The sequence below is a fragment of the Brachionichthys hirsutus genome, chromosome 19, assembly GCF_040956055.1.
Source record: "Brachionichthys hirsutus isolate HB-005 chromosome 19, CSIRO-AGI_Bhir_v1, whole genome shotgun sequence".
Lineage (NCBI taxonomy): Eukaryota > Metazoa > Chordata > Actinopteri > Lophiiformes > Brachionichthyidae > Brachionichthys > Brachionichthys hirsutus.
The window spans coordinates 2,430,182-2,456,370 of NC_090915.1; the positions used below are offsets into that span (position 1 = coordinate 2,430,182).

General features: G+C 48.5%; 3 protein-coding genes across 3 annotated transcripts; 2 read left to right on the forward strand and 1 right to left on the reverse strand.

Annotated features, from left to right (window-relative positions):
* Positions 1–589: 589 nt before the first annotated feature.
* dmgdh (dimethylglycine dehydrogenase) lies at positions 590–10,039 on the reverse strand. Its single transcript, XM_068752495.1, has 16 exons — positions 9,918–10,039; positions 9,514–9,682; positions 8,048–8,146; positions 7,797–7,961; positions 7,067–7,271; positions 5,280–5,528; positions 4,537–4,735; positions 4,293–4,462; positions 4,051–4,204; positions 3,692–3,857; positions 3,471–3,601; positions 2,886–3,103; positions 2,336–2,493; positions 2,020–2,079; positions 1,785–1,919; positions 590–1,333 (listed from the first exon to the last, which is right to left on the reverse strand). The coding sequence occupies exons 1-16, from the start codon at positions 10,037–10,039 to the stop codon at positions 1,121–1,123; spliced, it is 2,613 nt and encodes an 870-aa protein (XP_068608596.1). The 3' UTR covers positions 590–1,120.
* Positions 10,040–10,653: 614 nt separating this feature from the next.
* Positions 10,654–13,216, forward strand: LOC137908345 (betaine--homocysteine S-methyltransferase 1-like). The gene is made up of 8 exons (XM_068752741.1): positions 10,654–10,761; positions 10,851–10,983; positions 11,066–11,178; positions 11,265–11,456; positions 11,750–11,897; positions 12,208–12,390; positions 12,474–12,702; positions 12,777–13,216. The coding sequence occupies exons 1-8, from the start codon at positions 10,738–10,740 to the stop codon at positions 12,955–12,957; spliced, it is 1,203 nt and encodes a 400-aa protein (XP_068608842.1). The 5' UTR covers positions 10,654–10,737; the 3' UTR covers positions 12,958–13,216.
* A 1,132-nt stretch (positions 13,217–14,348) lies between these two features.
* jmy (junction mediating and regulatory protein, p53 cofactor) lies at positions 14,349–25,130 on the forward strand. Its single transcript, XM_068752646.1, has 9 exons — positions 14,349–15,528; positions 17,895–18,068; positions 21,013–21,163; positions 21,512–21,681; positions 21,909–22,074; positions 22,169–22,359; positions 22,438–22,602; positions 22,676–23,147; positions 23,212–25,130. The coding sequence occupies exons 1-9, from the start codon at positions 14,710–14,712 to the stop codon at positions 23,520–23,522; spliced, it is 2,619 nt and encodes an 872-aa protein (XP_068608747.1). The 5' UTR covers positions 14,349–14,709; the 3' UTR covers positions 23,523–25,130.
* The last annotated feature ends 1,059 nt before the right edge of the window (positions 25,131–26,189 follow it).

Consider the following 26,189-nt stretch of genomic DNA (forward strand, 5'->3'; position numbering starts at 1 on the left):
CCTTAGTACGTACATAAATCATCAACATTTAACAATACCAATAAAATACCAATAAATTACTCCATTGATGCAAAATAAGAATAAATTAAGAGACATAATATTTACAGCAGAGCAGCAGCGATCAGCCGGACGGTCATGATGCTCTCTGAGGACTCTGCGGGTTTCATCGCCTGCCGTCCGTCTCAAACCGGAGTGAACAAACAAAAGGCAGATAAATATTTAATTTTCAGTCAGATCCTGCGTTCACATCTGTGTTTCCTCGGCTCGCACCCTACCTGGAGCTGGGAACCAGCGATTCACGGACTTCATCCCTGCGTGGAGGTTTTCAGGCAGGCCGGCCGGGATCAACGGGAAGCCGACACACTCCCAAGTCAAGTAAAGTTAGCTCAGAAATAGATGTTCACAGTTTACAGCATAATTCTAATAGTGGAAACTTTAGGATCATCATCATGGGTACTGATCCAGCGGTGATGATAGTGCTCCAGTCAAAATAAAAACGAGGAAGACTGTCTGATAAAGAGTGGAGAGAAAAGACACACAGAAAAACCCAAAATCAAGATCAAGTTCATAACTTTAATTATCAGGGTATTAAAAAAACAGATTTACAAAATGATCTTTGTACATATTTGCAAGCGTTTTGTCTCTTTCACAATCAGAATCAGAAAAAACTTTATTATCCCCGTGATGGGCAATTTGTTGCACAGCCAGCAGAGACACACACCAATTCAGTCACCACACAATTAAAACATTAAAAGTGCACAAGTGACACAGAAGCTGTTGATAAAACCAACAGATGCAGGAAGAAATGACTTTTGGAATCTATTTGTCCTGCACTTTGCTACCGACGACCGGAAGGCAGCGGGTGGTTGTATAAATACTGTCTTATAACTCTCAGTAAAGATGATCAAATGCAGCCGAGTCCCATTTTGAAATGTTAAATTATTGGGAAAAGGTTCTTCTGTTGACCGATGAACATTAAACTTCATACGTGGAATTGAAAACACCAATTACTCTTCCAAAGCAACGGTTATTCGACTGACGCTGGAAAACCAGATTGCGCTCTACGGCGTCTCCCCTGACTCAGTTTGCTCCTCTTCATCACGGCGCACGTTCTCGGCGCTCACGCTTTGCCCGTCCCTTTCTTCTGCAGCCGGGTTCTCGTGGGCTCGGTGAGGACCAGCGGCTCCTGGATGACCGTGGCCGGGTACGTCTTTCCCAGTAGCTCCACCTCCACCTTCTGACCCACAGATCTCAGCTCCGGGGGCAGGTAGGCGAAGGCCAGGCTCTGCTGGCTGGTGTAGCTGTAAGCGCCGGACGTCGTGTTGCCGATCACCTGATGACAAACACGAGGCATCGGCTGAGTGACCTCTACACTCGAAACGACTTCAAGAGAAAACCTGTGTGTGTTAGGAGTCACAGGTACACAGAGATATTGTTATTTGTTGAGCTCATTAAATCCTTATGTACACACTTTTATTTTTATGTGTGAACTAGGGTTGCGTGATCCTGGAACAACATTTGCTTGGAATCGACAACGGAAAGCACGGATGTGACTGGAAAACACCCAGAGAACACACAACTCCACCAAAACCATCGACACGAAACAGTTCGATCAGCAACGCCCAACCCCTTAAACGCAGTGCCAGCATTTGGAATCATGTGGTCATCACTTCCTAACAGGTTGGGGAAACATGGGGAATTCCCATCATGGTGGATCTGGATCTATTTTTCCGTGGATGTGGCCTCTTATCTTTCACACCTATTGCCCCCTTCCTGTTGCCTACCTTGCCGTTGTGCCAGACGGTTTCGTTTCCTTCCGGGTCGACGTCATCGGTGTCCACAGTGATGTAGGAAAGTTTCCTCTTCAGCCATTTAGCTTTGATTTCCTGAAGGGCTGCTTTCCCAATGAAGTCGGCCGGCTGGGAGTTTGTCCAGAAGTACCGTAATCAGAGATTATTCTAAATGTTTTCACCGTTAGAGCAAATAAATCCTGGATGCGAACAGATGATGCAGCGTTACCTTGTTCAGTTTGATGAAATAATCCAATCCAGCCTCCAGAGGATTGGTGTCACTGTTCATCTGGAAAGACCCGACAAGTTACCATCAGCATCTGAGCTACTCCATTTGACTTATTTTCATCTTGCCAAGTGCTACATCAGAAATTCTCTCAATTAGCTTAGCTTAGCATAAAGCCAGGAAACGGCTCTTGAATTTCTCTCACAGTATCATTTACATTTCTTCACCCCGTCTAGTTCCTGGAGGCTTGAACAAGAAATCGTTTGAAACACAACTTTTGTTATAACAATGTTGTGTGTGTGTGTGTGTGTGTGTGTACCTCCTGTCCCCAGCCCCTGAAGCCCTTTTCCAATCTGAGGGAGGACATGGCGTAGGTGCCGAAATTGTCAATGCCTTCATCTTTTCCTGCTTCCATCATGGCCCGGTAAACAGCTGCCATGTTGCTCTGGTCCATGTACAGCTCCCAACCGAGCTCACCTAAAAACACACACACACACACACACACACACACACACGGTATCACTGGCAGGTAATTTAAAGCTACAGCTGCACATATGTCAACGGCAAAGATCGTGAGGTGATTGAACAACTATTTGTAGTTGGTGTTGTTTACAAGGATATTTGTTTATCGGCGCAGCATCTGTAAATAGACTCGTCCAACCAAAGTAAATAATGATATAACTCTCATAATGTGTACACATGTATGACGTTTGCTCCACAACAAGAATAAAACAGGGATGCATGAAATTATTTCATCAATTATTCCGTTTCGTTGATAAATTGTAAATCATTAGTATAAAAAAACGAGCCCATAACAGTGTCTTATAGATACTCCTTCAAACAGACGCATTCTTTTGGACTGGATTCACCTGTGTAGGAGATCCTGATGGCCCGCACAGGAATGCCAGCCAACTTTATTGTTTTACAGCGGAGAAATTTGAACCCGGCATCGCTCAGATCCTCGTCTGTCAGTTTCTGGAGAACTTGGCGAGATTTCGGTCCTGCAATGCCCAGCACGCCCATTTCTTCTGTCACGTTGCTGATGTCGACGTCATAGCCGCCGTCTGCAGCTTCCGTCTCGATCCACCTGAGGTCAAATCCACAGAGAAACAGAGATCATCGTCTCTGGATGAACAGAGACTCCGGCTCTATTCCGTCCTCTGCTGCCGATTAAAGGTACAAACGGTCCATCTTCAAACAGGAAGTGTAATCTCACTTCAGTCACGAGAGGGCGCTCACGGCAGGAAAAAAAGGGCCCTGCCTCACATGAGTGAATTAAGCTGATTGGCAGAAACGAGGGCGGTGTTACTGGCTGTGTTTGTCCAAGAACAAGGGAGATCTGGTGATCTCTGCAAAATGCACAGGGCCACACGTCGGACCGGTACTAGGTACATGTGCAGTTTTTGTGCCGACGGACCTGGTTATTCCTGCCATCCTGTATTTGTGCATTATACCTGAGGTCATGCCCTTCTGACCCTGAGCCTGTGATGAGGAAGAACTCTCCCGGTGTTAGCTGGGTGACTGTGACCTCAGCAAAGACCCTCCCAGTGGGCGTCAACATGTGACTGATGTTTGTCATTCCCACCTGGAAGCACACAGATGCGTTGGAATAACAGTATACACAGCAGTATATGCAGCTGTAATGCTTCATAGTGATGTTGAAGAAGTCTTTCACCTTGGGCATGGTGTTAGCGAACAGGCGGTCCAGCAACATTTGTGAGTCCTTCCCCTTTACGATGAACTTCCCAAAAGGAGTCAGGTCGATCACGCCCACCTTCTCCATTACCAGCTTACACTCTCTGCCAACTGGTCCAAACCAGTTGGTGCGTCGGAAACTGGGCCTACAGATATATGTCTGTTTTATTGAAGGAAGGAATAAATGTCTGCCCTGCTTTACCTCCTCCAAACGTCATTTTGCTCTAAACGCACAGCAAAACATTAAAACACGCTAATTGAATTATCTGAATGCTAATCAGAAATTTACAAGGAAATAATGATGGAACTATATTATTTCGGTGTAACTTCATTCCTTACTTGTAACCAGTGTCATCCCCAGGCTTGTAGAACCAGTGGGGTTGTTCCCAGCCGGCGTGAAAGCCCATTGAGCCTTTGTCCTTCAGCAGCTCGTAAACGCCGCTTGTCCGATGGGTTGGTCGACCGGCGAATCGCTCCTCCTTCGGATAACCAACTGGAGAAAGAGATCAAAGAATTTAAAAGCTTTAGAAGAACCAGAGTCTTCTTTGGCATCATGCTCGACTGTCTTGCGTTCTCCTTACCCACATTGTTGAAGCCATAGGACTCTCGAGCTTTGGCGCACAAGAAAGGCACATCTACCCATTTGCTGAAGCGGTTCGGGTCGCATTCAATCAGGTCATAAGGAGGTTCTCCGTTCCTGATCCAGTCGCTCAGGAACTTACCGATACCACCAGCATGAATGACTCCATACCTGAAAATAGTCCAAGCGTTGACAGTCACGATTCAGCGTCTCTTGCAGAAACAGTCTCCATCCCTGACACGTACCCAAAGCCAATGGCAGTCCAGTAGTTGCTAACTCCTTGATGTGGCCCCACACTGGGCAGGAGGTCAGGCGTGTACGTGATTGGTCCGGACACAATGTTGATGATATCCGCTTTCTTGAGCACCGGGACCATCTCCATGGCCATCTCCACATGCTCCATTATCCTGTCTAGATCTGACTCAAAGAGTTCTTTCCCAAAACCTGATGCAAACAAAGGAGAAGAGCAAAACCACAAAGAAAATAGCCTGTCAAAGATGAATCGCTTCAATGAAGTTTTCAGTATTCACGCAACACGAGCGCCTGGTGGCCAGGCCAAAGGCCTTCACCCATGGGAGAAGGCCGAGCTTCGGGTCATGACCGAAAGAACAAGATCGTGGGTACAAGTGGCCGAAATGAGCTTCCTCCGTAGCGTGGCTGGTCTCTCCCTCAGAGACAGGGTGGGAAGCTCGGCCATCGGGGAGGAGCTCGGAGTAGAGGTTACTCGGGTATCTATTTAGGATGCCTCCTGGACGCCTCCCTGGTGAGGTGTTCAGGGGACGTCCCACCAGTAGGAGACCACGGGGAAGTCCCAGGACTATGTCTCTTGGCTGGCCTGGGAACGCCTCGGGATCCCCCCGGAAGAGCTGTAAAAAGTGGCCTGGGAGAGGGGGCGACTGGGCTTCCCCCCGCTTAGGCTGCTGCCCCAGCGACCCAACCCCAGATAAGCGGTTGAAGATTAATGGATCTTTATCAACAGCAGACAGACCTGGAGGCACTCCGTCTCTGACCCAGGAGTCCTGCAGCTTCATCTTCTCCATGTTTTCATACGGGCCAAACAGCAAGCCATCTCTTTCCTGGCGCAAGTAGTATGACCCGTCCAGGTCCCGGATGACTGGGAGCTCCGTTTTCAGAGCCTTTACCTCCGGTACCGTCGCTGTCACTACGTACTGGTGATGCACCGGGATGGTGGCGTGTTCAAACCCGATCATCTTGCCCACCTCCCGTGCCCAGAAACCTAAAAAAAGAAGCAAAGATAGAATTAAATCAATGATTTTACTGAAACTGACAAGTTTAAAAAGCTTAAAGTTTAAATGGATAATAGCTTAGCTAACAGGAACATTTTATTAATCCTGAGGCAAATTCTGTCACACGTTACACAGTAAATGCTATGTCAATATTTACTCTTCCGTTTGGTCTTCACTAGCTCCACTTGTTTCTCTAGTTAAAATACTGTGGTATGTTTATAAGATAACGGCAAGCCGGTTCTAGCTAAAAATTACCTTTAAAAACAGGAAACGCTAGCAGAGTTCTAAGCTCGTAGGACGAAAGTTAGGCTCAGAATCACGTCCCGTGATACATAAACTGCCATTCTTCAGTATTGCAGCTGACCTGATGAGGTGAAATTCCAGACAACCACCTTCGAACTTAACTTGGACTACCATTGGCTGGAGTGTCTAAAACCTGCATTTGGAACAGCGCCATTTGTGAAAATGAGACGGCTAGACAAAAGAAGCGGTTGCGGATCAGGATGAGGCTCCGTCGAGGGCAGGAGAGGAGGAATAGAATGGAAGAGCCAAAATATGCAAAGAGAAAAAAGCCCTAGAAATAGAACCGAGTTTCAAGCTGGTGTCGTTTCAATATAGCAGCTGTTGCTAATTCTAAACCACAAAAACAAACTCCACAGGCATGCAAGCAGAAAAAATGCAGTGCTTATAACTCTGCGATGTGGATGTCCTCGCTAAAGCCTACACTTATCCACTCTGTAACGGCATAGCGGACCAAAAAGATTACACATTAACAAACTGCGGTACAAACTGACAGAGACTCATGTCAAGACTGAGTGAAATCTGAGGCCCATCTGGCAGAAGCCAACAGAATGCAAAGTCAGTGAGGAGAGAGCGAGAGGAAGTGAATGAACAGTAGAGCATTTATTCTTTAGAATGCTATGCATGCTAAGACAAAGTTTATTGCAGTTCATCCACAGCAAATGCATCACTTTAAACGTGCATATTATCTGAAAGGTTGTATTGCAGTTGATATTTTATTTGCCTAGTAGCAACCTGAAAGACCAACAGTATGCACCGCTACGCGTTTACATAATGTCCTCTATGGACAGAGCGGCGCCTCTAGCAAACTCACGATCCTCGCCAGATGAACTGGCAGCAGCAGGAATGAAAGCAGTCTTTGCCAGTAACCCCCAACCCGAACCGGTGTGAAGCAGTCTGAACCAAACGCTCACTTTCCTGAACTCCCGTCTTCTCTGTGGGCAAAGGTCTCCTGCTCTAGCGTCCTTAGATAACACGAAGCGCAGAGCAGTGGCAACAGGAAGTCAAATCAAGTCAAACATCACATTTCAAATTAGATTTCAAATTTCGGCAAAACCCTAAATCTATATAACGTTATGCAAACTCAAAGCAAAGGGAATCCGACCTGAAAATGAAGCCGGCGTGGAATAGAAGCTATTCTTCTCAGAAATAGAATTGAGAAATCAGAAACAAAACATCTGTTTCAAATTATTCATTTTCTGTTCCATCTGTGTGTCCAAACACAAACCTGTTGCGTTCACGATGCGATTTGCTCGAATGGTTCCATGAGGAGTCTGGACATCCCACTTGCCATCAGCGGTTGGGGTGAGGGCGCTGACCGGGGCTGTGGTGTAGATTTGGGCGCCGTACATACGAGCACCGGCAGCCAGAGCCATGGTCAGAGAGTAGGGGTCAATATGGCCGTCTCCTGGGGTGTACAGGCCCGCCAACACCTGGAGACACACACAGTCCTTCATGTTACAACATATTGTTTACAAGGTGTTGACCAGCAGATTTAATAGTTTATTATTTAAAGAAGTATTAGATGTTGGTATTTTGGACTGAGCTGAATCTAGGAGGAACAAATGTGAGAAGAAAAAAAAAAAACCTCAGGATTTGCAGATCATGAATCTTCAAATAAAAGACTGATTTAATTCTGTCAAGAATGTTGAACCTTTTATTGGCTTTATGACTAAAAAGTTGACATTTTAGCCAAAAGGTTGATGGGGAAAGAACATGAATGATTGATAGTGTGCAACTCATTTTCAGGGAAATCTTAAATTCAATTGCACAAATGTTAAATTCAGCTTTGTAGTTGTGCTAGGTGAAAGGGCGAGGGGGGGGGGGGGGGTTTAAAGAAATCAGAGTATGTAATGCATCATGAATATTCACGGCAAAATTTATCAAAATCTGGCTTGTAATCGTTTCGCCTTTGAGACGTTCGACAGAGTACCGGTGAACGATTTGTTGATACAGACCTTGTCCATGTTGATCAGAGGGAAAAGTTCCCGGACTTTCTCTGGTCCTATTAAATGCTGTGGCGTCACATGCCAGTGCGTCCGGGTCATCTGGTACTTGATCTCGTCCACCCTGGCCGGTGTTGAAGCAATTCGAACGCTGCCCGGCTGATGAAAGCCCACTGCCTGCGGAGGAAGACGATATGAACGACGGAAGAACACCAACTCCTCCGACACGCCAGACTCATGAGCGACAAGCGGGGGGAATTCACTTGTCCCGTTTCAGCCTCCAAGCTCTCGTATAACTTGATGCTGTCGTAGTGGACTTTCTTGAGGTTGATGCCCGGATGGTAATATGTCGTCAACCCGGCCTGGAATACAAAACAAGATAAGTCAGCCACGGTGTAAGATAGATAATCGCACACTCAAATGAAAAGGATGAACCTGCAAGTCAACGTTGATATGCTAAAAGCGTTAGCGTGTTCGTCTAGCGGGCACAAAGCAACAGCGGGATTCGTCCGTCGATGAGCTTGAGTCTACCTGATCAATCAAAATACGACTTTCAATCTGCTTTTGCCGCTTTTCGGGTCTTTGTTAATTCCTAAAATGTGTGGTTCTTTAGCAGCTATAGGCTAGGACATGATGCATGATTAGTGAACGGCTGCTTAACTACATATCTGACATCTGATTCACTTTGACTTTTCATGGTTGGTGTATAAAGATACCAAAAAACAATCTCGAACCTTTTGGTGCTGATCCAGATCACCGTGTGGACGGTGTAGATCCAGTTAGGAGGGGTATGAGCCGCTTGGAGGAGGTCTGTGCTCTCCGAGTGCTTTTCTAGTTTGGAACTTTTTTGTGTCCACCTCATTTATCAAGTGCCTAAATCACATCGATTTAAAGATACTAAAGGTGCGAATATCAACATGAAACTTTGTTCCGAGTTCATGCTGCCCTCTAATCCAACGCCAGAACCGGCTGCTGCCCGTGAAGAGACGAACTGAAGTTTTCTTGCTGACATGTCAACTGAGTATTAATAGAATCTCAGTCCGAGTCAGTGGGTCTCGACCTCATTTAACAGCTGCCCACTCTGGGTGGGGCCACAAACGACTAAATGAGGCCGAGGAGGTTTTTCCAAACGTGATGAATACTTCCAAGTATTTGATAGTGGCGACTAGATGTCCGATCTAAATATTTATACATTAATTTCTCTCATCTAAAATCGGGATGAAATTGCTCTAACTTTTAGACTCTTAATCTTTTCGGCCTATGATTAGCCCTTCACACAAAATGTACTACCTTGACTGAACAGGAAACGCGACCATGTTGGAACGCGATAGAAACCTGGACAAAATCCCAGTTCTTTTGTTTCAGAAATGCATTTTAATGGACAAAACAATAGATTAAAAACAGAAATCGGTAGATTGATTGAACATAAAATAAAAAGTGGGCTGCAACTTTTGTTACGTGTTAATATTTGGGTTTTCGACTCACTTTAATGACCAAACTCCAGGTTTTTAGTGAATTGTGCAGGTATTTTCATGAGTATGTGGATTTTATTCACGTAATTGTGTAACAGTACCCGGTGCTGCACAAGAACTGCTCTTTGGCATCTGCAACCTTTGCCCACCTTCACAGGGAATGTTTACACAAACATGGCTGGAACCCTTCTGACCCACCACCTATAGCCGTTTTACACGGACTCCTTATAGAAGGGGGGGGGGGGGGAGAGACTCACCGCATGCCAGGTGGATCCAGCCGTCAGCTCAGACTTCTCCAGCAGCACCACGTCCTTCATGCCACCTTTGGCCAGGTGATAAGTCAAACTTGTTCCCACACACCCCCCACCAATGACGACAGTTTCTGCCGTGTCCTTCCACCTCTTTCCCAAAACATAGGACGCGCCACTGAAAGGACAGGAACAGGAGAGTGGGCCGAATTGTACCTTAATCGTGCACCAGCTGCACGTTTTCAAAGCTTTCCATACCTGGATATGAAGATACGTCATAGTAAAGACTACTAGCAGCTCTGCGTAAAAGTTGCGCCAAGCTGTGCGGCTTTACGCACATTTACTCCATCGCTTGAGACTCGACTAAACATGCTTACTGTCCAGGTAACACAAGTCGACTCGAAGCACCTCACCTCTCTGCAGCTTGCTTCCTCGGGCTGCAGCAGATGGTGCGTAAAGGAAGACCGGCCAAACCCGGACACGCGGCTGCGTCGCTCCGTAACCGGTTACCGATTAGGTTTAGAATCCGTGACATGGTTTAACGCGCTTTTTTTCTCAAAACGATAAACTGTGAAGCATAATCACTGTCTCTTCTGGAGCTGTGACTCCATGCTGGTTGCTCAATGGCACTGCGGCTGCGCTGTCAGGCGAGTTGGTTGCTACGCCTCCTCCAACATTTACGCGGCAGGAACAGTTAACGCTTTTGAGTGCCACGACTCCAAATGCAGGTCGAAAGTCGACGATCGGCAGCTAGACACCCCCCCTCCCCTAGAATGTGTGTGTGTGTGGGGGGGTTACAAATGCTCTAACAATCTCTCTCTCTCTCTCTCTCTCTCTCTCTCTCTGAGCAAGAGTTAATCAAAAAAATAAGTATTTTCTATTTTTCTTTCCCCATGATACATTTTTCTCAGAATTCTGAAATTATAATCTCATTTATTTATAATCTTTAAATCACTAATCTCCATTGAGGGAAGCATCGCAGATTGTTTTCATACTTCTTCCATGAGTGTGTGTGTGTGTGCCTCGGGGGGGGGCTTGAACAGATTATTTCTCCATTATCAATCAAAAGCAAAAGTTCATCATGATCTTATTTTAAGGAAATAAACAACAACAGAAGACAAAGAGGCGATCTGGGGGGGGGCAGGCGGCCCGACGCGCCACACCCATTCCTGCGTTATAAAAGCAGCTGCTTTGCCTCCGCGCACGGAGGGAGAGTCACAAACTGCAGCAATCATGGCGCCGACCGGAACCAAGAAGGTAAATGCGTTTATTGATCATGTTTTGTTGCCAGATTTGGAGTCACTTGTAACTTTTCCGTCGTGCGTAAATGTAACTTTTACGCGCAGGGCATTTTGGAGCGCCTTGACGCGGGAGACGTCGTGATCGGAGACGGAGGCTTCGTCTTCCAGCTCGAGAAGCGGGGCTACGTCACGGCGGGGCCGTGGACCCCCGAGGCTGCTGCCGAGGATCCGGAAGCGGGTATTTATCTCTAATGGATTCGAACCCATCCCGGCTGGTGGATGCATTTCTGTGCTGACGGGAACCGACGTGCACGTTTCAGTGCGTCAGCTGCACAGGGAGTTCCTCAGGGCCGGCTCCGACGTCATGCAGGCGTTCACGTTTTACGCCAGCGACGACAAGCTGTTGAACAGGGGCAACGCGCAGAGCTTCACTGTGAGTCGTCGTCGTCCCCCCCCCCGAGCTGGTTCTGGACCCCCCCCCCCCCCCCTAACGGCCCGTCTCTTTCCTTGGGGCTGCAGGGGCAGCAGATAAACGAAGCGGCTTGTGACCTGGCCAAGGAGGTTGCCAGCGAGGGGGGTGCTCTGGTGGCAGGGGGGGTCTCTCAGACCCCCGCCTACCTCAGCTGCAAGAGCGAGGACGAGGTCAAGGCCATCTTTAAGAAGCAACTCGATGTCTTTGTCAAAAAAGAGGTGGACTTCCTGATCGCGGAGGTACGTTGCGGTGAAACCGGACGTGCACATCTCTGCCCACTAAGCTGGATCAGTCCCCCCCCCCCCCCCCCATGATGTCCTCACAGTTTGGGGGGGGGCGCTGTTCTGTCATTTGCTTGGCCTTGGTGTTGGTCTCGTTACTGTGGTTACCTGCAAGCCATCTTTAAAATGTAACTTAAGCAGCTGTAAAAATTGTGCTGCAGGAAGTGGCTAACGAAGCCTAGTTGCATCTTAACGCTTCATAATGCCATTTACTGGTTGACATGATTGATTTTGTGTGCCCCCCCCCCCAGTATTTTGAGCATGTGGAAGAGGCAGAGTGGGCCGTCCATGTTCTGAAGACTGCTGGGAAACCCGTGGCTGCGACTCTGTGTATCGGGCCTGAGGGAGACATGAACGGCGTGGGCCCCGGGGACTGTGCCATCAAGCTTGTGAAGGCTGGTATGCAAATTTACTTGAACATCGAGTCTCACCGGTTCCACGTTGGCCCATTTTAAACACCTAACCCTAATTAAATCCATACAGGAATGTGGATCTGTAGTTGAAGATATTTTTCTTGCTGGTTTAATAGTCACTTTGGCGCAATCTGGCGGCCGGATGAAAAACGCGCTGCCTGAAAGCAACCAAAAAACCTGCAAAGCTTGATGTTTGAGTGGGATCGTCTTCCCACAAACTCCAGGATGATCTAGGATGAGTTGGAATTGCATAAAGTTCTTCTGCACTTGATGATTTTCATCTTTCCTGTTCGCAGGCGCACAAATCGTGGGTGTGAACTGCCACTTTGACCCAGAAACCTGCTTGAAGACCGTGAAGCTAATGATGGCGGGAGTGGAGAAGGCTGGGCTGAAGGCTCACTACATGATCCAACCGCTGGCTTATCACACTCCCGACTGCGGCCGCCAGGGTTTCATTGATCTGCCGGAGTTCCCCTTCGGTGCGTTTTCGCAGCCAAAAGGCTGCCGGTCCGTTTTCCTGGGTCTCGTTTATAAATAAGACTTGTGTACGACTCTTCGACAGGTCTGGAGCCCAGGATCTTGACCAGATGGGACATGCAGAAATATGCCCGGGAAGCGTACAATGCTGGGATTCGTTACATCGGGGGCTGCTGTGGATTCGAACCCTATCACATCCGCGCCTTGGCTGAGGAGCTCGCGCCCGAGAGGGGTTCCCTGCCCGCTGGTTCGGAGAAGCACGGCAGCTGGGGCAGCCGCCTGAACATGCACACGAAGCCTTGGGTTAGAGCCAGGTAGGGAGAGAGATCCTCCTTTTCTGTACCTGCTTGGACAAAATGAGTTTGCTTAAACGCACTCCTCCTCTTAGGGCCCGCCGTGATTACTGGGAGAAGCTGAAGCCCGCCTCTGGTCGTCCTCTTTGCCCATCTATGTCCACGCCCGACAGCTGGGGGGTCACGAAGGGCGACTCCGACCTGATGCAGCAGAAGGAGGCCACCACCCAGGAGCAGCTGGATGCCCTCTTTGACAAGGCTGACAAATCCAAATGAGCTTCCTCTTAATCTGCTTCAGAGAGGGGGGGTGGCAAACTCTCTCCTCCTGAAGATGAGACGCCAAAAAGTTTAAAATGCATTTTTGTTCTATAGAGAAGTTGTATCATTTCAATGCTCGATTTGTGCCTGTTAAGATTTTTGCAACTTCGGGTGCTGTTAATTTACTGTGATAAAAGAACTGCACACGAGTAACGACACTCTGACGCCTTAAGAACTGATGAAGGGATCCAAAATAAACTTCTAACTGAGCAGGATCCACATGTGCATGTGGTGTTTTTATTCCTTTTTAAAACACAAATTTGGGGGGGAAAAGGAGGGCATGCTCTTTAACTTGTATTTTTTTAAATCTTAATGTTAGCTGTCAAATGTACATAAACGATATCCTTCTGTTCGTGCTAATGTTAGACTGCGCTGGTAACCTTTAGTTGAGGTGTTGCTTCAGGTCTCTGACAGCACCGGTCCCGCTTCTCCCATCTGGTGGACAGAAGACACGACAAGTAGGTATTTAACCATTATAATTAAATACACTTAAAATGTCATTAATGCATTAATACATTTAAACAAATATTAGTAATTTGTTGAGTTCAATTTCCACAGTAAAAAAAACCTATCCAATTTGAAAATGATTTTTTTGCTGTAGTGAGGAGTCTTTTGTCCCAGTTGGCTTGCCGTACAGCAACTAGCCATCGGAACGTCTCTCACGTGTTTACGTCATAGGTTTGCCCACGTGCAGATGTTTATGCTCCTCGTGCACGTTTGCCAAAGATCGAAACGGAGAGCGTTGTCTATAGAGCAAAGGAACGATGGGGGAAAATGACAAATATTAAATTTTAACGACATTAAACTCTGAATTGGGGATCAAGCTAATGCGGAATTCTCTCATGAATCAACTACCTTTATAAATAGACTGGTATTGTGGCCTTCAGGTACCAGGGGGAAAATGGTTATAACCAATGTCTTAAAGGTTAAATAGTTTTTATTTAAAAGAAACATCAACGTAGAACGAATAATTCAGAGTTCGAACTGATCAATTGAGGCACAGAACGTGTCAAGAAATCAATTCCCAAGCATAATTGTAATATGTCTTACTTTACATTTTCTTTTTACCTAAACTGTGACATCCTTGCAAGGCGTCCCCCGAATTTCCTGTTTTTATTTTTTATTCTTATTCTCACGAATTTGACCAAAAGTGAACGAGCGCAATGTTTCCGTCTATCGCCTGCTGGGTGTTAAAAAGCTACTTTTAACGACGCCCCGTGGTCCTTAAACGCAACACGTCGCGGGGGGAAGGGTGCACCAGTTAAATCCCTCCCCGGATTTGACAACGCGCACCTTTACTGCTTGTAAACAGAAGCTCACACGTGACACGCGAGAGCCGAGCCGCGCGACCGTATTGTCTCGTGAGCGGACAACAAAGAGCGCCCGGCTGCTTTGGTTAGCGCGAGCTTCGGGCAGGTGCCATGACAACCGGCGGTATCAGAACCATTATGGAGCCGCGTTTCCCCGCGTTCGTTTACGTCGGCGTGTCCGACCGCGACTGACCGCTTCAACTTCTAATGACCGGACCGGACCGTTCGGAGGGACAACGGCGTTAGCTCGCGAACCGAGCCGGACACAGCCTTTGTGTCGCCTCTTAATACGGCTAATGCTAGCTTCAGCTAGCGTTACCTTGTTTTCCTAGCCTATAGTCAACGTTAGCTAGCATTTAGCATCGAGAGTTGTTGTTTTTCCCTGGCTAACTGGGGTGTCATGGCGTTCACTATGGAGGATAACTTGGAATCCGATTGGGTTTCCATTCGACCCAAAGTCTTCGACGAAAAAGAAAAGCATAAATTCGTCTTTATCGTGGCCTGGAACGACATCGAGGGAAAGTTTGCCATAACCTGCCACAACAGAACAGTACAGAGACGGTCCACTTTTCTGGACCCGCTCCTCGACGGGACCATTGCCGACGGATCTCCTGCCCCTGCTGCGGATAAACGCGCAAAGAGTCCCGTCACAAAGAAGGATGACATCCGCCAAACGAGCAACGTAAGACCGCACTCCGTTCCCAAAGGGCAGCCCGCGACAAAGGCTTTCAAAGTCGGTAACTCGAAGACATCCGAGTGCGTGGAGGCGCTGGGCTCCTGGGATATCGTGACACCGAAAGTCACCGATATTGAAATCGTCGACCCGGCGGATGTGCCCATTTCCCCGCATGACGCGGACTCGGGGGACTTCAGCTGGGCCAGCCTGTTCTCCTTCCAGGACCTGCGGGCGGCCCACCTCCAGCTGTGCGCCGTCAACTCGGACCTGGAGCCGTGTTTACCTCCGTTCCCCGAGGCGCAGTCCGGCGTGTGGACGGTGCTCTTCGGAACCCCCGTGGTGTCCCGGCGGGAGACCGACGCCCTGGGCTACCAGCTGCAGGTCTACCTGGGTCACGCCTTGGACACGTGCGGGTGGAAGATCCTCTCGCAGGTGCTTTTCTCCGAGGGGGACGACACGGACGAGTACTACGAGAGCCTCGGCGAGCTGAGGCAGAAGGGCTATGAAGACGCGCTGGAGAGAGCCAGGAGACTCATGCAGGAGGTGAAGCAGCTTTATTTTCACGCGTTTGTGTGGGATGTGAATATTTGTGGGTACATTGTGAGTTCTCTGAGACCACAGAGCAGAGAGATCGCAGAGTTTGTACTTTCCGGAGCATAAGTGTACCTCGTGTTCCGTTTCTTCTCCTCCTCCTCCTCCTCCCCTCCTCTGATCCTCCATCTGTTGCACGTTTCCTCTGGCCTGTAATGTGATCCCGGTCTGGCCAGCCGTCACGCTGCAGCTGGTCTGAAGGGAGTTACTAGAGAACAGTCCGAGGTGAGGCTTCTGAAACGACGCCTCGTCACAGCTGCTCAGAATGGCCTCCACCTGAACACACGCTCGTTGGAATGTTAGCACGAAGAGATGGGAATTCTAACGTCACTTCGCCGGCATGAACAACCGGGTATCCGACCTGGAAGGAATTGTCTGACAGAATGTCTCCCTTGTCTCTTTAGATCTTTTGTCAGAAGAATAAAGGGACATAACACAAAATACAATACTGTAATACAAATATATATATGTGTATGTTTGTATAGGACAGGGTGAAGTGGAGAAGATTGACTTCCTGTGGCGACCCCTCAGGGGACAAGCAGAAAGTACAGTAGTAGTAGTATACAGTAACACAAACGTTATTTAACCCAGCGTGTATTATTACACAATAGTTTTATTGGGAGAACACGCTTTCTGCAAGGCTAACTTTAATAAACCTTTACTGCAGGTGCGATAAGCAGAGCACTGACCTGCTCCCAGCTAATAGCATGCTAAGATAGAAAACTAGGATGAGTATTTAACTCTTAAAAGTCCAGTAAATGACTAAAATGTCACGATCGGGGTGGCGCGAATCACTGGTGAACATTTACCGATTAAAACCAGTTTCCTGAATGCAGCTTCTCACATGTTAGGATTTTATCTTAATCTTTAAGGAGTGAAATGTTCTTCAAACAGACATGTTTCTGTTCGAGACAGCCTCATTAATTCAGTCACTATTAAACCAAACGTACGCAGACAGTCCACAACATTTGTTCCTGCTAAACTGACACTGCAGATTGGGATTAAGATATTATGAGATTAGAAGAACATCACTTGAAGATGCTCGCTGGCTCTCTACTCTCATTTGTCACTGATTGACTGAAGACTCGTAGTGTTTCCTCACCTGTGATTTGTTGTCCAGCAGAAATCAGGCCAGCCGCTTGTCTGTAGTAAACCTGACGCCTTTCAAACTAATATTTACCTCCCGTGGTTTTATTGAGCTCTTACAATGTAAAGCGTGTCAACATACAACAGTCGTGTATTTTGAGACGTGGCTACGTTTAAATACCGTGATTGTGTTACACATGCAGCGTTTGATACCAGAATGCGAACGTGGCAGAAGTAATTTATTCATATTTAGTTTTATTTATTATTTGGTCTGTAAAATGTCCAGTTACATATTTAAAAGTTAGAAGCCACTCAAGAGAGTAAAGACGCAGATAACTGGAATTCACTTTTTCTTTTTATTACACCTCTGTTTCTCGGCTCGGATCGCAGCCGAGGCGTGTCCCTCCGTTGAGATTCTTCCGTTAAAAAAAAGTCCTCCAGCAAGACTGAGCAGATTTACTGCCAGCAAACTGGAAGAGTAGGTCCTGATGGCAGGGCTGCAGCGTTTAGCGTGTCGCTAACCGACTCGAACCCGGGCAGTCCGGGGGTTTTCCTGCCCCGCGGCGACTGCAGGGTCCGGGGGGGGAGTCGGTGTTTGGCCTGGTGGTTGCCAGGGAGACAGAGATCGAAGGTAAACAGTAGGAACAGTGTTTGTGCTGAATCGCGCTGTGTCTGTCCCCGTCCCAGCTATGGAGGGACGGGGACGTTGGAAAAGCAGCCAGGAGTTAATATAAGAGTCTATTCATAATCCAGAGCTCCTCACAGAGAGGAGAACACTTGATTCAGGACGGGAGGAGGCGTTCTACTGTATGAATCGGAAGCCGGGGGGGGGGGGGGGCTTCCTGATGGATTCATCTGGCAAACAATGAACCGTCTGTGGATGGCGGGACACATGGAATGAATCAGCAGCGGTTGGAGCCAGTTTATTCTCATTGTACTAAATTCAAACAATATAATTACAGTATTATTCCTGACCACACTCGCCCTGGGGCCTCCTCTCTCTCTCTCTCTCTCTCTCTCTCTAATAGGTTCAGCCTGGAGCTTTTGTTTACTTGTAATCCTGAATTAGATCCTGTTCACCCACATCCATTGAGTTTGAACAAAGTTGCCTCACGTCTCTGCTCTTATTTTCAGGAACCGCTCCTCTTAAATAAGCTGTTTTTGTTGTAAGCTGACCGCATCTCGTCAAACTCGGAAGTCTCCAACCACGTCTTTCTGCCGTTCTGTCCCAGGTGTTGGACAAACACAAAGCCGCGGACAGCATGGTGGCGCTGCTGCAGGTGTACCCGGAGGAGGACGAGGCCCACGGAGGCCTGCTGGAGGCCACGACTCAGCTCTACCACTACCTGCTGCAGCCGTTCAGGGACATGAGGGAAGTGGCGATGCTGCGCCGACAGCAGATAAAGGTGACGCCCTCTGCCCTCTGCGTCGGGCTGGGTTTAAGCACTTCAGGCTTTAGCGGGAGCGGCTCACCGGTCTGCCGCCTCCGCTCCACGAGCGGCGAAGCCGTTTTTGTGGTTTGGCAGTTTTACAAATCCAAAGTTAGCGCTGGGAAAGGAGCCCTGAACCGCTGCACGACAACGTCCTCCAGCGAGCCGACCGTAATGACATTTAGCCGAGTTGCTAAGGCTGTAGTAGACAGTCAGTGTTACTGCATCGGCCGTGGAGGCCGGCGGATCAGCCAGGCCCCCCCCCCGCCCCCCTGCCGCGAGCGGCTTAACAACCAGCCTAAGTATTTTTTCAGCAGCCAGTAAACCACTCGGTAATTCTGCAGCTTCGGGTCCGTTCCACAGACGCTCCATCTTTGTTGTGTTCCTTCAGCTTCGGCTTCGTTGGGCCGGAGTCGGCCTTATCAAACGTCTGGTCGGGTTCCTCGCGCCCTTTAATGTTCGCCAGGAGTCATCTGACCTTTTGACTTCTGTTCATCGTCTACATGTCGCATCACAACCGGCTCACGCAGCACCGATCGGCGTCCATTTTCTTTTTCCCACAGCAGGATCACCCAGCAGTCGCCGAGCAGCACGAGCGACTGTTTGGGTGCGTTTGCCTTCATTATTTGACGTCGGCTTCCAGGGTTGAACCATTTAAAGTCACAGATATGAATATGCCCCCCCCCCGCCCCCCCCCAACCGGGAAGAACGAGCGCCGCCACCTGCTTACCCCTCAGGCCAAACCGGCAGCTGATAAATGAAGCCGCATGCAAATAAATCCTCTGCTGGCAGAGGTGTTTGGTTTCTCCCAAACCGATGAGTCGGGGATCGTAGCCCTGCCCTCCCTTTTGTGAAGAACGACCCGGGATGCCGTCGTTTACATCCAGTTTGCATCCCGATGTCTCAGCGAGGGGGGGAGGATGAGCCCCCGACCCTCTGCTGCTCCCCGGAGTTCCGAGATGTTTGAGCTGGCTTTGACATTCCCAAAGCTTTTTACTTTAAATGGCAGTTTTAGATTACTGTCCGAGAAAGCACATTGGGATAAATAAAATAAAATAAAAACTGACCTTTGACCTCCTTCATGCTGCAGCGGCGGTGTCGTGCCGTTGCCGGGAATGTCAGAGGTCATCCATGAATTAAAGATGAGTTCTCCAGTTACTGCCTCGCATCCACCGCTTTGCTGCGCGTCGACGGGCGTCGCCGGCGTTCCTTCAACGGCCGCCGGCTGTTCCGCCACCTGTCAAGCAAATTGTACACAACATTTGACTCGGCACAAAGTATTATATGCAAATGAAGCAGATCCATTCAATCCAGGTGGAGGCGGTTTCGGTGTCGTTCGGTCTGAAGCTAACGTCGCTCAAACGGGGGGGGGGGGGAAACGAGTTCCAGATTTAGATCAGTCCGGGTTTGCCGTTTCAGTATTTGTGGTGGAAGGACGGTAATAAACAAACTACTGTCTGTAGCCATGGTAACGCTGCAGCGTGACTCATTAGCGTGTTTACAGAGGAGGACGACGCATCAGGCTTTTTATACACACACGCAGTACGGAGTTGGTATCGAGGGATCAGCTGAGAATAACACACAGTGACCCCGTCGTATCCGACGGTTACCAGGAATACAAGCCGTTTGACTTGTTGTTCCGAGCAGATGAGATCAGGACCACCGTGACGGGATCCACGCCGTGACTCGGGGAACTTTACCTCCAGGATGGCGTCGCTTCTATTTCCAGCTGCTCTGGCACGTCTGTGTTTCGTCACCAGCAGCTGTCGGTCGGAGGTGTTGAGGGACTCGGCTCCCAGTTCCTCAAAGGGATGATCCTTTCATCCGTCTCTCTCCAGAGCGGCCGAGGAGCTTCTAAAGTTCAACCAAGAAGCGTCTGGATGGCTTTGATCGTTCGTATCAATCAGTCAGCTACTGCGTGTTTGATCTTCTTATTCCTCCCGTTTGTTTTAAAGTCTTGCTTTGCTTCTACCGACGTTGTTCTGATTTCATCCGTTATTTGGTAGCAGATTTAGATCAGCTTTAAACTCATTGAGAATCAACTTGACTTGATGCAGAGACGCTTCAGTTTGACGACAACAACAACAACAGAGAGAAGCTTGAGCAGCAGATGGTTGAAATATCACGAGGGTGGCGGCGTGACCCGTCACCGGGTCCGGCCGATCTGCTCGGGTCACCGTTTGTTGTCGTGTCGGTTCTGGAGCCCGCCCACATGCTTTGGTTCTGCATCCTTCCTGTTTGAGGAGATCTGAACAGCGAGGTCAGAGCTTTAAACGTTCCTTCTCTCTCTCCCTCCCCCCGGCGCTCCCGGTTTAGACCATAAACCCCTCCCTGTACTTGCGCCTCGCGTGGAGACGGACCCACAAACGCACTGAGAATTCTGGGTAACATAAATCAGGGCGTGTTTGCGGCTTGTTGGTGATTTCTGCGGTTCCGTTTCTGACACACATCTGTTTTACGTTCAGATAAGATTACATGAACGTATGCGAGGAGGAGACCACGTACCATGTGGTCTTCTTTTAGGGGGGGGAGGGGGGGGTTCTCCACGTGGCACTGCAGCTTCGCCCTTTCTCACGCTTTTTCATGGTGAACTGGGAAACACGACCTCCGGCGCGTCTCCTGGAACAATCCGCTTCCGGGTGTTTGTGTTTTCTCATCGGAGACTTTCTCGATCCAGTATTTTTGTTTTTAGTCTTCCTCCAGCCCAGGAGGACACTGGGTTAGTGTCACTGGCCTCTGGGGGCTCCTACCGCCACCTGCTGATGGGAGAGGGAACTGCAGCCCTCTTTATAACCTGAACACACAGTGGGATCTTTTAAGAGCTTATGGCGTTCATCAGAAAGACTTTAGATTGTTTGCTAATAAACATTTATCTATGCCGCTCTGTCTGAGCGACGTTTAACCGGCTTCGTCTCATCAGATCTCTCTGGAGACGGAGCGTCTGGGTCCTCGTCGTGTGGACGGCCTCAGAAAAGAAGACGAGGAGTGGCAGAGGAAGGCTCACGCCGCTGTGCTGTCCATTCAGGACCTGACCGTCAAGTTCTTTGAAACCACGACTCGAGCGCAGAAAGGTAAACGCACGAGAAACGGTGTCTTTGATGTGTGTTTAAGGCTTAACATCTCATCTCTGAGCCTCGGGGACAACCTCGCACTTAGCCCCGCCTCCTTCAGAGGTATTTCTATCCTCAAACATCCCAGCTATGAGCTGACCGGTCAGCTGATTTCGGTTCACCCGCTGGAATCAAAGAGCTCAATTCTTCAAACACAGGGATTTCCTTTCTCTTTTTAGGCCTTCAAGTTCCTGGTTTGTTGAAACGATTTTGAATTCTTTGCTCAAGCCGTGATGTTTACACGAGAACGATCTATGAAAGGGTCTGAATCTGTCTGAAACGGCCCGACGTTCGACCACGTGTTTGCAGCTTTGTACGAGCGGATGCGTGCCGACCAGAGGAAGTTTGGGAAGGCTGCGTGGGCGGCGGCGGTGGCGCGCACGGAGCGGCTGCAGTACGCCGTTTCCAAGGAAACCCTGCAGCTGATGAGGGCCAAAGAAATCTGCCTGGAGCAGAGGAAGCACGGCTTGAGGGAGGAGGTAAAGCATCAGTCTGGGGGGGGGGGGTCCTGATAATAAAGCAAATGGCTAACAGAAGCTAACACTCTGGGAAGCTGAGGGTAGCATGAGGAGGAGGATTGGCGGGAAAATGACCTTCGTGGGTCAGATTTCCTGCGATGGAGCGAATAACATCCTGGGGAGCGGTCGTGACTCACTGGGGGGGGGGGGCGTCCCAGAATGACGATGTCGCGTCGCTGCGGTTCCAGATGCAGAGCCTAAAAGGCGGGCAGGATGCAATGCAGCGTCTGGACCAGCTGGAGGCGCTGTGCTACGAGCTGCAGCTGCAGCTGTACGACGTCCAGGCGGAGGTGCAGCGCTGCGAGGAGCTGCTGCTCACGGCTCAGCTGCAGAGTCTGCGCAGGCAAACGACAGGTGAGCCCGACGTCGGATGTCGGATCCCCGCGGTAACGGGAACCCGTCGTCGCATTCGGAGCCTCGCCATTGGCTGGTTCTGATCTGATTCCAGAGCGACAGGACGAGGCGGTGTACTACGACGCCTTCGAGAGCCCCGACGCCATGAAGGCGGAAGAAGACCCGGCCGGGCCGCCGTCCCCCCCGGGAGACGAAGAACTCTGCGTCCTGCAGCAGAGGACGCGGCAGCTCGAGGCTCGCCGGGGACGCATCACCGCCAAGAAAGTCTACCTCAAGAACAAGAAGGTGAGCGGCGGCGGCGGCGGCGGCCGGGAGACGGTTGGGTTCAGGACGCCGGGCGTGTGCTTTCGTCCTCGTGAACAGGAGATCTGCATCGTCCGCCACAACCAGAAGAAACGGCAGCGTGAAGGAAGCGGCGCCGACGGCAGCCGCCTGCAGGAGGAAGACGAGGAAGACGAGGAGACGAGGAACGCCAGCATGAGCCGGGAGAGGCGGAGGACTCTGGACAGACTCCGTAGCCTCAAGCAGGTGAGGACTCGGCCCGTTTCATCACCTTTGACCTTTGGCCTGGTGTCTGACCCCCCCCCCCTCCGTTCCACAGCGCTATCCGGGTCAGGTGACTCTGAAGTCCAGCCGGCTGCGTCTGAGTCAGTCTCAGGGCTGGAGGAGGGCGGGACAGACCGACCTCGTCTCAGACCTCTCGGCCCCGCCCCCGGCCCCGCCCCCGCCCGACGCCTGCGACAGCGTGTCTTTACCTACGGTCCATCTCCAAAGTCTCCCCCCTTCACCCCCCTTCCTCTCGCTGCCTCCCCCGTCAGCCCAATCGGTTCGTTCCCTTGGCCTTCCTCCTCCCCTTCCTCCTCCTCCTCCTCCCCCTCCTCCCACAGAGGACCAGCAGCAGGTCGAGGGGAGGGCGACGGCCCCCCCAGCGCGGCAGCATGGCCGCCCGTCTGACTCTGCCCCTCTGCCCTTGGCTCCGTTTTCGCCCCGATTCTTCGACAGCAGCCAGCTGCTGACGGCGAGGAAGAAGCTGAGGAAGACGGCGTCACTGGACTCGACGCCGTGGAGGCGAGGTGAGGAGGAAACCGTCACGTAAACATCAGTTTGCCATGGTAACCAACGCTTCTGCGTCTCCAGCGACCTCCCCCATGGACGAGGTGCTGGCCTCTCTCAAACGGGGCAGTTTCCACCTGAGGAAGGCGGAGCTGCGGGTTCTGGCCCCCGACCCGGACGACGACGGCGACAACATCCTGGCCCAGATCAGGCAGGGCGTCCGGCTGAAGAAGGTCCGGACCCGGCCGGAGCAGCAGCGCCACGCCCGGACCTTCCCCCACTCCGCCGACGCTCTGACCCGCAGCATCCACGAGGCCCTGAGGAGGATCAAAGAGGCGTCGCCCGAGTCCGAGTCCGAGGACGAAGGCCTGCCCGGCACCGACTGGGAGAACTAGCTCCTCCCTCCGGGACGGGCCGGAGACGGGAGCCGGTGCCATTTGAACAAAACACCCTTTTTTTTTAGGATCAGAAGGTTTTTCTACTTCTTCTGTTTGTAAAGACGGACCAGAAATCTTTTTGTACGTTTTCACGACGCCGAAGTCTTTCTGTGCAATGGGTTCGTTTTAGGAGGCGTTCTGTTTACGTAAACGTTCGGAGCGGTCACCGACGTGCGTTTTACATTTTTACATCCAGCTGTTTGGTGTCGAAGCAACGCTAAAGCTAAAGTTAGAATGGGAGCAATTTGCCAAAGCATTTTGGGAATAATTATTTTCGTCTGCTGTACTTCAGTACGAACCGCTGACAGAGTTCGTGGGAGGAAATAAACTTTTAAACTTTTACTGGAGTCCCAGTAAATCAACGACGCCGATAGAAACACACACTTGAATCCAGCTTTAGCTGTTTTCTGCGATGGGCCGACGGTTCCGTCTCCCTCGGATAGAAAACACTAAATATGTTCTTTTTTTAATTCAAAGATGTCAAAAGTGGAGAATGTATTTCAGATAAATGGAAAGAAAAACTGAGCTGTACGTTTAAAATATTCTGATTGACGCTGGAATGATTCAGCACAATTAAGCAGCATTTATTTTAACATAATTCTTTTTAACAAACTTTGTTTTTAGTCTCGAAAGTGACAATTTGCTGCTTTCTTGCTATTTAATTCTTTTTTTTTTTTGTCAACTGATAATCAGACAGGAAAAAAAAAAGTTATCATCTTTTTGTTTTTTGTTTTAAATAATGATTAGTTGATTACCTGCGAGGATAACCTGAAGATGAAAATTGTGTTTGTCAGAACAACTTTATTTAAAATGCCCCGGATGTTGTCTGCAGAAGCTTCTTCTCGGCTGTTTGAGGCGATATCGCCCTCTGCTGGTTAGAGACGCAGCCTCCTGCTCACCAGACATGACGACTTCTAGATCACTTTTGAAGTTAATTGTTTTGTTAATTTATGTTTTTAGTTTCGTCCCGGGAGTCTTCTCTCATTCCACTGCCTTGTTTGTTTTCACGGATTTGTTTTCCAGATTATTTACTCCCTGGTGTCGTTTGCTGTGTGTTGGATTATACGTTACCTGTATCGTAAACGGAAATAATCTCCTGTCATGCACTGACTGGCGGCTCGACTTCTAGGAATAGTTTCACCTTTTTGGGAAATAAATGTAGATTCTGGGGTGAGATGGTCACAACTGTGAGTCCAGCTTCAAAGATTAAAAGATATTTGATCAGTGAAAGTAGCTCCCAAAATAAATTGGGTTCTTTTTATAATCCTTTAACATGATGCCAGTTTGACCTTTATGACCTTATGCATGTGACTGGTTTTTAGAATGAACCCATCACAACGTAAGTGCAATAATGAAGATGATCATTCTAAGAATTATACTGTAATGAAGTGTAAATCATGAAAATATATATCCGCATGCCTAAATGTATTGAAGTATTTATTAAATCTTATTTGACATTTTTTAAGCGTTCAAATGTAAATGTCTTTTTTTTTCTTCTTTACTACCATCACAACATTCCTTTATGCGTTCTACATCAATTTGTTTTTCTTTTAAAATAAAATTAAGCACCAGAAGTTTGTGTTTGATTCTCTGTGTGTGAAGTTATATGCTCTTTATGATCATTTTAGAAATGTGTTGGATAATGAAATAGATGCTAAATACATTTAGCCAATCAGAGGTAGAGGTGGGCGGGTCTTCGACTTACTGGGGAAGAGAAGATATCTGGGTCAAATTTTGTGCTATTAATTTGCAAATAAAATAATACGGTAGATAAACTTTAAGAAAATTTAAGAGTTTATTTTAAAAGTGTACCTTCTTCTAAAGGAAAGACAACTGCGTGATTTTCATTTGAATTTGTTTTACTATAAACTCAAAATTACAATTTGTGTATTTAAGCACGTGATATAATCAACATTTTGAAGTCTTTTTCAAATGATTTTTCCCATTCCAGGCTGCATTATTCATCATAACAGTCATTCAAGTCTCCAAAATGTACCAAAAGCAACAACAAGCCCTTAAATAATCATCTCCGTGTTCCTTTTAACGCTGTAATTTTTGGCAACAGTAAATCCCTCAAAATATAGTACCACAAGTTAGCTACCGCTGATGCATCTCTGTACCAAAAGGCAACATCAACAAAAACATTTTTTTTTAATCATGTACAAGAGAACATTATTTGGCAAAAGAATAAAGATTCTCCGCAAATCCAACCTGCAACATTTTCATTTCTAATTCAAAAATATTTCCAGTTTGACACCCACATACCATAGAATTAAAAACAAATTACACGAAAACTCCCACCTTTATCATCTTTAGTAACAATTGAGTAATAAATTAAGAAAAATTAGGATTGCACTTCAACTCGCAACAGAAACAGAAGGAAAAAAACAAACAAACATCTCACGCAGTCATTTTTACAAGTGCACTATGAAGGTAATAAAAAAAGAAAAGAAAACAAGTGTAGAGAAAGAACGAGTTGGTTTACCAGCGGTCGAAACTTATCCAAGCAAAGTTACCTGAAAGTGAGAGTGGAAAGTGTTCGTCTACCCCCCCCCCCGACGCACCCTTAGTGTATTGCTCGTGTTATAGAAGAATATAAGACATTGTCCTCACCCGGCCGTTTTG

Bases quoted from the DNA above. Each gene is read 5' to 3' on its own strand.
- jmy (XM_068752646.1), top strand. From the start codon at position 14,710: ATGGCGTTCACTATGGAGGATAACTTGGAATCCGATTGGGTTTCCATT. The intron at 15,529-17,894 runs GTGAAGCAGCTT...GTTCTGTCCCAG, and splicing joins CCAGGAGACTCATGCAGGAG to GTGTTGGACAAACACAAAGC. The intron at 21,682-21,908 runs GTAAAGCATCAG...CTGCGGTTCCAG, and splicing joins AGCACGGCTTGAGGGAGGAG to ATGCAGAGCCTAAAAGGCGG.
- dmgdh (XM_068752495.1), bottom strand. From the start codon at position 10,039: ATGTCACGGATTCTAAACCTAATCGGTAACCGGTTACGGAGCGACGCA. The intron at 2,494-2,885 runs GTGAATCCAGTC...GTGTGTTTTTAG, and splicing joins CATCAGGATCTCCTACACAG to GTGAGCTCGGTTGGGAGCTG. The intron at 1,334-1,784 runs GTAGGCAACAGG...GTTTGTCATCAG, and splicing joins CCGTCTGGCACAACGGCAAG to GTGATCGGCAACACGACGTC.
- LOC137908345 (XM_068752741.1), top strand. From the start codon at position 10,738: ATGGCGCCGACCGGAACCAAGAAG. The intron at 11,898-12,207 runs GTATGCAAATTT...TCCTGTTCGCAG, and splicing joins CATCAAGCTTGTGAAGGCTG to GCGCACAAATCGTGGGTGTG. The intron at 12,703-12,776 runs GTAGGGAGAGAG...TCCTCCTCTTAG, and splicing joins AAGCCTTGGGTTAGAGCCAG to GGCCCGCCGTGATTACTGGG.